General features: G+C 38.9%; 1 protein-coding gene across 2 annotated transcripts in view; it reads right to left on the bottom strand.

Annotated features, from left to right (window-relative positions):
* LOC116424836 (uncharacterized) overlaps positions 1-14898 on the bottom strand; it is a 581479-nt gene that overhangs the window by 20785 nt on the left and 545796 nt on the right. For both annotated transcript variants that reach the window (XM_031971785.2, XM_031971784.2), the window contains one exon: positions 6792-7003. In XM_031971785.2, coding sequence (XP_031827645.1) covers positions 6792-7003 — 212 coding nt within the window. The remainder of the gene's footprint in view (positions 1-6791; positions 7004-14898) is intronic.

Here is a 14898-nt window from a genome sequence, read left to right as displayed (position 1 = left end):
AAATACTTCATGATTGCGTGATTAGTATTAGTACGAACATCGAAACGAAAAACTATTAAGAAATGAAGCTAAATTTGGATGATCTGTTAACTTATTATCCCCAGTTGGAAGGTTAATAATTTACTAGAAGCAAACAAGAATTTCATGTTGTTCGTCTATATCAACATTTACTTTAAAGCATGACAATTAAAAATGGGAAAATAATATTGCATTTAAATTCAAAAGAATTCAACGATATTTACATTTACTAACTTTCGTTTGAAATCTCCTTACGAGTCTGACAAGATTCTGTAAGGTTGTCAGCAGTTTGTTTCAAGAAATCCGAGATATATTCTTTTTTCTGTAAACAGTAGGCAGGTTATTCGGGTGGTTTGTTCTAGATCTTTCATCTTGTTTACTTTATCTACCGGAAGTCTATTGCAGGTTTCTCGATGACTGTATTATGTCAAAAGGAAGCCAACTCTGTGCTCGCAGACGTCAACGACAGTTATTACTCCATAAATGGGACCGGTTCCACAATTCAACTTCAAGTTACTAACGATTAAATTACAAATCTCCCTAAATTACAACGTTCTGTCAATAGCGATGCATGCGAGGTAGATCAATACGAGTACGTACAACAATTCGTTTCAAAACGGAGACAACGAGTGGACTCGCACGATTATTAAATTTCAATCATTAATATCTAAATAATGACACCAATACAATAGCTTCATATCGCTTTCAACTTCCTCGTTATTTCCCGCCATCGCATTAAAATATCAATAGCGTATATACGAAATCTTCACACATTACGACTTATTTCAATATAAACCACTAAAACCGACAATTCTTGTCCACAAAGAAAGAGGAATTAATCGCGAATGCTTCGATAATCACCAAATCGCCGACAATCGTTCCGAATTATCGCTCTGAAAATCGTGAGCAGAAAAAAAATCGAATGAAATAAGAAGAAAAGAAGAAAAAGGAGAGAGGAAGAGAGAGAAATTTCATTTAAAACCGTTCGATAACGAGAATACGCGGATCGGTGCCCACCAGGAAATTGTGATCCGTCGGAAGGTAATCGTAGCCCTCAACAGTGATGCATAAGTGCATTGTTAATGGCAGGTCTGACGGCGGCCGCTCGGTGCACGGTTCAGCCAATGCCGGGACGAGGAGGAATCCCGAGTGATCGGCTCGGTATCCTTCGATACACGGAACCGATCGGCGCTCGTTGTCTAGTTTATGCCAAGGCTAATTCGCCTTAATTAATACACGAGATCTCACCGAACCTTCTGCTGTCCATCAAGGATCACGCTAGCCGGCCGGCCGGCCGTGCCGAGCCGATTCTCATGTCGCGTTTGACCCGACCGGACTTTTTCGAGATCGGGCCGTCCATACCCGTGAACGTTTAAACCGCATAATACGCATGCTCGACGCTGCTCTGCGCGGAAACTTTAATAAACCGTGCACTTTCGGTCAATAATCGACGCAATTAAGTATTTATTAACACCAGCTCCGTGCACTGTAGCCGATCGACGCATGGTGTCACGAGTCGTGTTCGAAAATTAAAAAGATTCAGCTTCGAAGCTTGCCCTTTTGTCCGTGGCAAAGACGATGAACGTTCTAGCGACTGGAGAATACGGAGAATATAAAAGTACGAACGATAGATTGAGTTTGGAATTTACATTTCGAGTTTTACTAGAAGACATGTCGGTGAGACACTCCATGAATATTCGGTTCGCAGATGTTTGTTGCGTTCGCAGGCAATTTTCTTTATTTTATAGAGGCGAATGAAGCGAATAAAAACCAGAAATAAAGAGTTTATTCTTTAATTAAGAGTATAGTCCTTTCTGCCCTATTATTTGCTATGATTTTGCTTTCCGTTGAGTTTTCTTTTAAAGCGTCACTTGTACTGTGTACGACGGAACTTCGGTTGAAACTAAAGTTGAAAAAGAAAAAACAGTCATTTAAGTTTGAAAAATAAAACGCCAACTTCAAAAATAAGTTTAAATAAACATATTCGCGATTTCGGTCGATACAATTGTGATATAAGAAAGCTGAAAGCAATCACTTCGACAGTTCTAACGTTTGACGTTAACGTCAAAAATTAAAGTTTCACTTTGCGAATGCAAGTAACGTTTCAGAGGCTGGTAAATACAGACAGTTTGACAGATAAATTGATTTTCGCCTTTTTTCCTCCGGTGAACACGTTTAAAGTGCGCGGCGTTAGTCTCGCAGTGAATACGCGTCGGTGCTATTATAAAGAGCCCGGGCCCCATAGCCGGCGTTTACCATATCCTCGTAATATTTCGCCCCGTTGCCCGTACAATGTAGCTTCCGATGTTCGTGGCGTGTGTTCGAAAGATTCATGGTATCGAAAGCGGCAGCGGCGCAGACCGCTATTACTCCATTATACGGTTTGCGAGCGGCACGATATAAATTCGATGCAAATTCTACCGTTCGAGCCGTGAGAATCATCAATCATGGTTAGCAAGCTGGATTCGGTTGCATTCGGTGCGTTCGTTACGAGGCGGGACGGTTTAAGGAGGATGCCGTCCGAGATTCCACATCGCGGATGCGTGTAAGATCGGACCCTTCGTGTAAAAAGGAAATAATACCATCGTCGGAACTCCTTTTTTAATTCCCGATCGGTCGTAACTGCGAACGATTCCGATTCCGGAGAACACGAGACCGCGTTCGTGGTACACTCTCCCCTCGTGGCGAATTAAAATTCGCAGACGCTACTGCAAGAGGCTGTTTTTATTTTTTTACTTGCACGAGTGGACTGCTTCCGACAGAAGAATAATTAACATTCGTTCCGAAACGTTTAATTTTAATTTTGAACAGCTTGAATTCTTATAAAATTTGTGTGCCGAGTATAATTTTTAGATTAATATCTCTTTACGATTTTATTATTATTGAAAATCGGAATTGAAATTGAAAATATTCGATACACAATAAGAATAAATCTTCATTCGGGATTCTGTATTCTTTGGAGCTTATCTACTTATAATTCCTAACAGTTCAGTTTATGGCTAGATTATTATACTAGAGTATGAATATTTATAATACACAAGAATCTTCAAGACATTAATGAATGTAAACCGTTACACTTTCGACCCTTCTTACGCATTGCTCGTATAATAAGTGCATTCTATAATTTTCTCGTAAAACTGTGTGAAAATTAAAACTAATTTAAAAGACCTGATTATGCATAAGTCGTTTAAAACCCATAAGAAGTGATCACATAAAGATTATTTAAAATTTTCTACGCGGTTAAAAAGCACTGGAGATTAAGTAGGATTTCGAGTCAACGCGAGCGCAAGGGTTAACCTCATGTCCATTACATAAATTGCAACTTATGTCCATTACATTGTAATAAGATCGTGTTACCATAGTTATCCTTAACCCGACAATAGGATTGGTGCATTTTTGATAACACCGATTCGCTTCGACCTTTGAGAACAATAGATTTTTCACGCGGGACAAATTCCAACGCTTCTGGGAGCAGACGGAACGGATCGTTGTACAGCTAGCACGATTCGCCGAACGATTTATACCATGGAATGGCAGAAATAATAGTAATCAATGAATTGGCATTTCCCACATCTAGAGTGGCAATACCTGGCCGGGCAAAGATATCTTGATGGCTGCATAATACTGTGGTGTTAGAATGATGGATATAAGTACACTCTGCCGCAGCCGCACAGCACAGTCGTTGAAACAATTATTCTAGCGAAAGTTTCTCTCTGGGACACAATACGATGGAGCTGCCATATCAGTCTCTAGTTTCATATATCAAGAAATCGCTATGAACCAATGTTTTGTAGCTTTGGAAATGTTAAAGTGGAACGTTGATACAACACTAGTATGATCGTGATAGCAACGGCGTTCTCTATTTTCAGGAAACATTTAATTAGTACCTACCTTTTAATTTTTAATCTAAAAGACCTCATCCAGACCTAAAATTAAAGATTTTATGGGAAGGATGGAAGATAATCTGATTTTGCCCTTCATTTTTCCTTTTTTAAATATATCATCCTTTCAGAGTCTTTACCATCCGCTTTTCTCTTATTCATTATGTTTTCAATCTACCCTATTGGAGTCGTTAAAACTTTTAACAGGCGCGGATTATCAAGTATCCTTCCATTACTCGCTCTGAACATTATTAGGACTCATTTCCGTTTCTTAAACTATCCCCGTTTTAGTTCAACGATTCTTCTATTTCTTTCAATCATTTCAGTGTGCCCGCGTAACCAGCAACCAGGAGTTACTAGTTCCTATATCAGGAATAAGAATTTTACTGATATTCAAGGGTTTTTCGTGTTTTTACTTTATAATCGCCAAAAATTTTTGTCGTGGAATTCAGCAATCTTCCTTACTTTTTGCTATTCGTTTAGTACTATTTTACATAAACATTTGAAACTGGATCTGTGATAGATCTACATTCATTATAAATCAAAGTTTCAACAGGTTCACTGCCATAAAACCATTTTTTACATAAACTTACTAATTTTCTTAATATCGATCGAACCGAATTTTGTTGGATATATAAGATATGAGAAGGACAATGCAACAATCACTATAAAGCATCTCAATTTTTCAGCTTCTGCTTCATTAACAAAACCATTTCGACTATTTCGCCAATGCGTTAAAAAAGAACTGCAACGAAATAGTCTAAAACTGGGAAACGCCGTCAAACTGCACAGGTACCGAACCTCGTAGTGGGGGAGGGCAACGGTAAAGTTCAGCCAGGTTGAGCACCCCGGTCGCACCGTCTTGGTTGAACCATGGACCAGACAAAAGATCCTGGTTCTCACGACCACGCCCTCTCCCCGCCGCCTATGCGCTCTCTAGACAGCCGACGATGCCTTCACGAAGGTGCCTATCCACCGGAAATTCTTCGGAGCCGCGCGGCTTCTTCAGTCGCCTCTGTGTACACACATGTGCGGTGACCGCGGCGTCCGTATACCTAGGAGCGCGAACGGTGTGACCTCTTTCAGGTTTTCTCGCGGGCCGATAATAAATGGCCGGTCACGGATGTGTTCCTTATGAAGCCCGCGCGGCCCGCCTGAAAAATGCATTTCTCGACGGGATGGTGTATGCGCCGGCGTCACTTCGGCGCATTATCGAATTTCTATGGGGGCTCCGGGGCAATACGCCTCGCCGTGCGAATGTTGTAGACCTCCGTGACCTGCGCGGATGCGCGAAAACGTCGTTCCGCCGGACGAATACGTCTGGGATCGCCGCGCGAAAATGGATAAACGCGTTGAATCCCGTTCACCCATGGGAAATCGCGCATTTTCGACTAATTTGCGAGTTTTTCCTCTAATCGATCTCAATCCTTTCATTACTATTGACGGCAATAGGCACTCTGAAAACATTATAATGTACTGTTGGCGCTGATTGGCGAGTAACTTGGATTGGTCAGTTGAAGCTAATGGCGTCTACATGCGTTCAATTTACATAGTTTCAACTAAAGGTGCTTATAGTCACCTAGTAATTGTTAATTTTAGGATCCCTAAACAGTTCGGAGCTAGATTCAGATTAGGATTATTTCCGCGAAAAAGTAATACTATTCTACTTTAATGAGCCAGAATAACCTCGAAGCGCGAAGTTTGAATCAAACTTTTTGTTGTCTGGATATTATATCAGAGTCCATGACTTTCTTTCATTTTGATTAATTACATTTGTATTACTTTCAGGTGCCCCCTTTTTCTATCAACTATACTTGGCGTTTCTTTCATTCCATTTCAATTTCCGCTAGCATTTTTTTATTCGAGTCGTTCAACTTGGCTAGAGAATCAAGGATGTGAGATAAATAATAACCTCGGCACAGGTCAACCGGATGACCCATCCCCAGAGACGAAAGACTGTTTTACTACCGGCTATATCTTTGCTCTAAGGATTATCGGGCCGAATCTCGCGGCATTATGTTCGTTAATAACGCTGTCTCCGTCCATTTAACGTGAGAAGATCTTTTAATGGCCGCGGAACACGTTCGAGCCGCGGCGCGAAACAAAAACGGGAATTTCCTGTTGCCGGTTCGCAGGGGATATCAGTTGGCTTGTTACGCGTCTGAGATCCGTAACATGGTTTGACATGGTTTCGGGTAGTTAATGTTCGCATTATATTATTACGATTGCTAACCTTCGCTATAAGTGGACGTATCCTTGCAAAGAAAACTGATGTTATGACCATACGACGGTTTTAGCCGATAAAAATGATACGTTTCCACTACGGCCTAATAGAGGATATAACTGTTTAGCTAGAACTGTTGATGTTACTGTTTAAAAATAGATTTATTTGTTGGGAATAATACGTTTGCTCTATGGTGAATATACACCATAACGTCATAATTGTTAGTTCGAGTAGTAAGTAATTGTCGGTATTGCATGTAATGGGCTATAAACTTTTTGGTAAATTATAATTAAATAAATGACATTAGCTTCGTTGAGTTTTCTTTATTTCTGAGAACTGGAAGAAATTTTGGAATTAAAATGGCCCGTTATCTCTTTTCCACTGAATCTGCTTTTGTACATCATTATTTGAAGAATATTCATATAAGACACAGTACGTGCCAACCCTGAAATTTCCCAGAGAAAAGAAAAAGTTACTTTATATTATGTTGGATGTACCAGTAATGTCATCTTTTAGCAATATTGATGACTACTTATAGAAAGAAAATGTACTTCGATCGGTACGTACAATATCGTCTTACAACAAAACTAAAATTTACCGATTTTAACACTTTTGATATTTTCTTTTCCTTTCATTCGATATATGATACATTAGAATAATAAACTTACCAGTGTGAGTTCTCTTGTGAGCTTTCAGATGGGAACTCTTCGTGTACACCTTATCGCAGCCCGCCACGTCGCATCTGTGGACCTTGCGTCTTTTTAACGCGTCACCGCACTCGCTGTCAACCCCTAAACCTCCGCCGTTACCGCCAACACCGGCGTTACCTCTGCCGCCGATTCCGATTCCTGTCGCCAATGCTGGACGTTTGTGAAATACCCTAAAATTAGAAAGATATTCGAAATGTTCATAATACACAAGCTGAGCACACATCAGGTGTGAACGACATCGTTATTGTTATTTATAGTCTGAACAAGTACCAAAGAAACTAATATTGTTATTTCTTACGTTTTTTAATAACACTGAAATAAAATTCTGTTATAGTATTATAATCGCAGCTGTCAGACATATTTCCACGACACAAATTACTGATCTCAATCGATTTACGATTCAATACGCCTATAGTAATTATTTAATTACTTGTAAAACTAAAAGAATAAGAATAATACACAAGATGAACATAAACTGAGCAGAAACGACAGAGTTACCATTATTGCTAGTCTTAATAAATACCTAAAGCGATAACAACAGCCATCGTTACGTTTCTTAGTAACATTTTTTAGAAATATTTTTATGACGCAAAACACTTAATGAACTCATCGTTTCACGATTTATTATACAATAATCACCCAATTAAGATGAGAAATAAACAGAATGCATAATGTGAGAGCCATCGCCATAAGGGTGAACGACACAAAAACTTCCCCTCGAAACTTCTGTCGCACGCATCACGCGAATTCAACTGCATTCGGATTACTCCATGTTAACAGTCAGCTAACAGGTAGATTTTTTGTATGGTATCATCATCGAGGACTGCGTAACTACAATCGATACCAGCGGCGACGTCGATTATGACTGGAGAAAAGAAGATCGATAAGAAATTCGTGGCCACGCGGTGACTTCGGCTCCGATATGGATAAGATGTCTTCATCGTTATTTTATCTGCTGCCCGTAGCGTTCGCGACGATTCGCGGACCTCTTTTGATTTCTCGTTTATCGGATAACCGACGGGAGGAATCGACAAATTCGAGTGCATTTACCATGGATTTATACGGAAAGCTTTTTGGTATACATAATTCATCCGGTAGCGTCGTCGGGTTTATCAATCGATCGTACACCGGTCTGTTATGACCGGTTCGATGAAGAACGGGTGAAATTGTTTGCTGATGCATAATACATCAAACTAACCGGCACACACCGTGAAAAAGGGAAAGAATCCGCTTGGAAATAATATGAATAATAAAGGGGAGAAACGGGGAATCTGAATTTTTGGGGAAACAGGGAATATAGAACTACCGAGTCTGAATGAATGCAGCGTCTAAAATGTTTTTGTAGAATAAATTTAACACTAGATTTACGGAACGATAGTCTGACTTATATTGAATTTCATGAACATTACTTGGTAAATGTTTGATTCAATTTGAATTGGTTCAGTTACGCAAACATGTACCTTGATTGTCTACTTTTAAACATCTAATTTCCAAGATTTAAATTAACGAACATCGATTGTTCCAAAAACGATACAACAAACTGTACAGTAAATGTCCGTAAATCTCGTGTTAAGTACTTAATTTTCTGGGAAAACATGGTACATACAAAAATAATTTTGTTCTTCTATGACTCAGTGATTCGATGAAATATTGCCCTGTGGGTAACTAACAAATCAGAAAAGAGTGGTTTTAGATTATCAGAAATAAATAATTTCTTTTTTACTATCGATTGAGATGTAATTTTCTTATTTTGTTTCAGTATCGGTGTTCGAATTTGACGAAAATGGACTTACTGTATAAGTAATCATGTAATTATTACTATTAATAATTACTATTTTATAAACTATTCTTTTTTTAATGTTCCAGTGAGGTATAAACTTCATTTTATAAATGACACAGTTAAATTCACTGGATGTTGTAGTTTTCTCTAATGTAATTTAATTTTTTCAATGAAGATGTTTGGTGACATTTCATGTTCCTTCGCGGGAGTCATTGTATTAATCCGTACATGCGTTTGTGCCGACGCCTGCGCGTAGAACAACGGAACCACGGATAGACGCTCGTTGGGGACTTTTAACGGTACCAGCGATTTGCAACCTGAGAAATGGTTCTAATGATGTTCTACGATGAATTCGAGGTTTATTATTAGCTTTATCGTTGAGAAATTAATATCTTTAGAACGAAAAGTTTCAGAAAAACGACATGGTAGTAATACAAGTGGGAAAGTGATTTTGGGTTTTTCATCGAGTTGGAATTATTGTTTGGTTGATGGTTATTTGAAACATGAGCCTACAAGGTAATCAAATATAAACGTAGAAAATGTAGAAGTTATTATTCGTAGCAAGAAAAAGATGATGAACAGAAGAGTCTATAGCTTTAATATGCATATGTGCTACTGAAAAAATATCAAAATTAGTTTCAACATTATTTTAAAGTAGTAATTTTTACATTCCTCCTTTATCAACTGTTTTTATGTAGAGCTGTGATGTTATTACTTCGCAATGATTTATTACAGTTATTATTAGAACAACTTGCTACACTTACCGATGAATTCTCGCTACTGAACTCGATCTGATCTAAACTGACAGCGTCACGTTATAAAACTATCACATCATAAATATTGATATGGAAAAAATGATAATGACAGCGAAATGAACTGACAACTGACTTGCCAGGATCTATATTATCTCCAAAAGGTACATCCTGAAACCATAAAGACTCCTTTTCAACTTGCACGCGACACCCTGTATATTATATTAAATAAAACCGCGCGTTAAACCGTACGCGTCGACAAAAACGAAATAACTTTCCCATTAACTGGATCTAATAAAAATAGATTACGCTCTGAACGACCAGTTAACCGTATTTCGCATAATCTTCGATAGAGCATGATGACGTCTAATCGCGTGGTTAACACGATGTTTATGGAAATCGCGATCTTCATAACCGGCCCCAGAAGAACGGGAATTACATGTATAAATTCATTTCCTTTATTAAGGGTTTTACGAAATTAAAGATTTGATTAAGAGGGCCGTTTCATCATTCCCCTTTGCGCAATTATAAATGCACGAACATCCGTGCTCTTATAATTGATCTCTCGGTTCGGAGTTGCGTCTAAGCCCGCTGTCATCTTTCACCTTTTTTTTTCGTCGAGCAGTGCGCATTAAACGCGTTTATAAATCACTGTCCTTTTTCACCAGAATACGTTTCACGTATGTCCCCCTATGAATATTCATGAATCACTTGTCGACCATAATAAATACCGTGATCAGCTCGGCGAACGTCGATACTTAATTATCGTTTACAATCGGTCAAGTATTTACGTGCCATTATAATTTTTAAAGACTCGGGGCCGGAGAACAGGCAGCCGAAAAACACCGTGTTGCTTCCGTTCGATCGTTCGCTCGGTTCATGATCATGGGGCGGGGGTGGGGAGGGAAGGGCGGAACTGCTTCTGTCAAAACTATGTTGAAAAACCTCTCACATTTTTCTGAACTTTACGAGCTAGAGTCGTGTAAACTGACACCGATGTAATCGCATATCTCGAAAGCGTAGTTAAGAAACGCTGGATCGGTTCCTCGTATATCAAACTAGCATTGGGTTAGGCTAATCAACCGAGAAAGTTTTTCTCGAGGCAGCGATCTGTTTGAAATATCGACATTTTCTCTTATAGACATATTCTCTTATATCTTTAGAAAAGATAATTAAAATCTCGAAATGAACTCGAAAAAAATATCCAATTGTTGTCGTTTATAACAATTGACAATTCATTTGAGAACAATAAAAAATGATTCAAATCTTTAGTAGAAATGTGAAAATTTCATTGACTGTATATGTTACGCAACATCTCTGCTAACAGCTTAAAATTAGACCTTCAAAGTTCTTGTGAAAATAAAAAATTATAATTCTGAAGCGCCTTTTACTGATGTATCTGTAGAAATACACGAATTTATTTTACAATTTCACACAACAGTGCCTTCATAATTTCAATAATTGTAAAATAAAAATATTGAAACAACCTCGTATTGACCCGTTTAATAGTCGCAGTCTATTAAAAACTAGTGTACTAGTACTTCAAGAGTCTAGTGTACTATTACTGAAACAACCTAATGTATAAATACTATAAAAGTCCAGTGTACTATTACCAAAAATGAAATTTTCACGCTTACGAAGAAAGAGATTCATCATGTGGGGTGTTCGCCCCACGCGTGTAGATAAAAACTGTTTTCGAGACAGCGCTACCGGAACGGGTTAAAAGCCACGAACCGGCGGTGTACCGGCGGTTGTTCAACTTGGTCCCGGGCAAGATAAAAAGAAGGAAACGATACCTCGAGCCGAGTCGATCAATCTTATCTGGGCGCCTGGCGAAACTCGTTCCGCGACCAAATTCGTACTCGAGCCGTGTCGACGCGTGCAACCGATTGTCCCTCGAAGCGAATCGCTGTTCAGGGATAATTTAAGGTATCGGACGTGACTTCGGTTGGCTTGTGCGCTCTCTCGGTGAACGAGGTGTTCAGCAGTGCTCCACATCGAACCGGGATATTAACATGAAATTTAAGGCGTCGCGATGCGACCGAAGGAAAATTAAAGGTTGTGTGTATCATATAATTCAAGAGGTCGGTAACGGAGATTTGAGATAAACAGAGTCCCAGTTACACAAGGTTTCATTATTTTGTCCTAGATTTACACAAGACGTGTTGGTTTAGGTAATAAAATTAGCTACAGTTGGAATACTAGTCAAAAGATAAATTGGAAGTATCGAATAAGGATTTTTCAACTTGAGATTTTGTTTTCGAGAAAGTTGACACGTTAAGCGTCACGAGAATCTTGAACATCTTATACATGACTTGTTCCTTCGTAGCAAAGGTAAATAGGAACAGTTATTAATTATTTAGCTTCAGAATGTTTACATTGCACTGTTGTTAACTTATTTATGTTCTTAAATATTTTTACTCAACAGCAGGTATCTTGCATATCCTAATTTTTTCAGGCAATTCAGAAGGCTCGGTCATTGGTAACTGATACGGCATTTAACGTGTTAAATTTGAAACTTGAACGAGATAAAAAAAAAAATTCATTTCAAAATATGTAAAATGATCGGTTATCAAATAGAGGTAAACAAGTCGGACAATAAAGTTTTCGTAGTGAAAACAGAAACAAAAAGAAATACAAAATTTGAAAACAAAATTAATCAAATAATGTAAGAATCGATGTAAAGTTATATGGCCGAAATGTGGAATTTTAAATCAGATTTTAAAATTGGTCATTTGGTAGTCTAATGTTATAGCAGCTCGATGCAATTGGGACAAAATCGAAGGGTGATACGACTCAAGGGTTTTACAACGGGTCTCGAGGTGAACGGAATTACGATTTTCTATAAATTCGTTTTACATATGTATATTAACTCGTATCACTGCAACTGGCAGTCTCACTGTAAAAGCCAACGGTAAAATATAGTCTCTGATCAAAAAATTGGAGCCCCCATAGCTTTTATACCACATTTCTCGCGGTGATCATAGTATTGAAAATTCAAAAAGTAAGGTAATTTTATAATAATATATTCGTTGCAATGTTAGTCATTTATACTCCAGAAGCACTTCACTAGAACTACTCAATATTTTCTAATGAAATACACACGACATTTTCTGAAATTAACTTGACGAGAAATTGCACATAAACTGAGGAACAAAACAATTTTATTTCAACATTTCACATATCAATGCATTATACAAAGTTTAATATTAAATATCAAATTTTACAATTTTACATTTTGCTGTGTCAAATCAATTGACGACTGAAAGACAATTGTGGGGTGCAAAGGGTAAAGACCGAAAGATAAGTAAAAAAATTAAGTTTCATAATTGAATTTCCTCTTCGAAATTAAGAAAATTTATTTGGAGCAACTGGCAATCATTCTACGATATTCTTGGAGCAATAAGGATTAAGTGATCGTGATGGGACAAGGTTCGGTTCCATTGGCCCGCGGTCGAAGAATTTACGCTACCGTGATCCCCAGGAATTCGCGGTTCAGCTTGACCGGATAAAACAGCGCCGGTACACACCGAAGCATCCCCCAGCCGGGCTATATTTCATCCGAACGAAGCACACTTCGTCTTCGTGCCTGTGAGCCAGACCCGCAGCTCGGTGTTTAAACTGGCATAAATCCGCTTCTACTCGCGATAATCCGACTCGCCTTCTATCTTGAATCTACGTCCAGGCCGAGGAAGAAACGCAACCTTCATCCCCCTCACGAGATTTTCCGATCTTTGACTTCGCGCGGCGCGTCGACGCGTGCGTAGCTTTCGCTTCGGCACCTTTAATGTACAGGGTGTTCCGTTTCATTTTGTCCTGAATAGCGTGAAAGTTAATCTTTCAAGGCTTTCACACTTTTAGGCAGCGTTCACTCTTACAGAATTACGTCGGGCACATATTTTCTGATTAATTCTTTACGCCGCATATGTTCAATTCCGTTTCTGAATTGAAAAATAACTGAACTGTGGCTTTTTAGTTAGCTTTTTTCTGTAGTATTCGATTTTCAAATATAGAGGAATGTATAAGTAAAAGATTATGTATTTTAAGTATTATTTATTATATTTACTTTCACAAAGCAGAAAATTTGCAGGTTTTTCATACAAAAATTCTTAAATAAAACCGGAGAGTCATAGAGAAAACCAGTCATCAGATATTCTTATTCATCGCACAAAAACTTCTAAAAAAGTTGTATGAAAGGAACAACTAAATACAAAAAATACCTAGATCTCAAACGTAAAAAGGATTTATAAAATTCAATCACTATTAATTACTGTCATAGACCTCGGGGTGAAATACAAAGAAAAATGGTTAAAGTTAGTAGAACGGTGTGGCAGGAACAATCCGAGACGGAATTTGTCAGGCTCGCGGGCACGGTCTCATCCGTTTCCCGGCGATTCCGTAGAAGTCAGTTCCCGTCTAACGAAAGTATTCCCGAATGGATTCATTGTTTGAAAATGGTAAGCTGCGTTCGTCGGGAAGGCGAAGAAGGAACTGGAAACTACATTTGTCGTGAAGTATTGCGGCGGTTTCTCCGCAGGGGGGCCGCTGACATGCGGGTACCGATGTACCGTCGATGCGCGTTGCACGCGCGTATTTCCTTCTACGTGGAAGTGGCGATCGCGCATGTATATCAAGAAGGAAACGGGCAACGAGCGGCCGGAGATATATGCGAAACGCGATGTATAACTATCGGCTAACGGCATTCGGGCCGCAGAAGCGAAGACGGACGCTGACAACGGTGCCCGATGGTGACGATTTCACGATGCGTCCGGCAATCCGGCACGATAGCAAATCGATACCCGTTGATTCTAGTTCTCGATCTTGTATCGAAACGATATCTGCTCGATTCCCTTCAACACGGTTCTGATCTTCATCGATTACGCGCATAGTATCTGGGTACTTTGCGCTGGCGATACTATCGCGGCGCGATTAATTCAGGTAGACGGGTACCGGTTGTCGTAGACTATCACACGCGAGGATTTATTTGACGTCAGTACTTTTTCTAAGGATCGAGGGGAAAATTCATGCATTGCTATTAAGAGGAATATTTTTTTATTTTTAGAATATTTCGTTTCAGTTTTTAATTCAGCTTGTTGCTGTTATTTGTACTACTTTTAAGACAATTTTCATTACTATTGTAACGATTTAATTTAACTTGATTTAACTTGTAGATTTAATCACGTTGATCTTTTAAGACGGCTGCATAAACATTAAAAAGCTTCTCTTAAATATGATAATGCTGAAAGCAGTGGTTATATGTTTCGTCAATAAAGTTTCAAACAATACGAGTACTATACTTATTGTTAGTCATATTGGCACGGTTCAATCGATGGCCAACCCATGATTAACAGTTCCCGGGTACGAAGCACCATTCGTCAAAGGAATACCGAAAAGAATGCCGGGATCGCGAGGAAACAGAATACCAATTTGACGCGTCGTTCCGTAAATAATTCAAAAGTTCGGGAGAAGCAGTGCTCGTAGCAGAGAAAACCCACGATATGAGAGACCGTTAGGCGATCGTTTGTCATAGCCT

This window comes from Nomia melanderi, chromosome 5, assembly GCF_051020985.1.
Source record: "Nomia melanderi isolate GNS246 chromosome 5, iyNomMela1, whole genome shotgun sequence".
Lineage (NCBI taxonomy): Eukaryota > Metazoa > Arthropoda > Insecta > Hymenoptera > Halictidae > Nomia > Nomia melanderi.
This window is presented reverse-complemented; position numbering and strand designations above follow the sequence as displayed.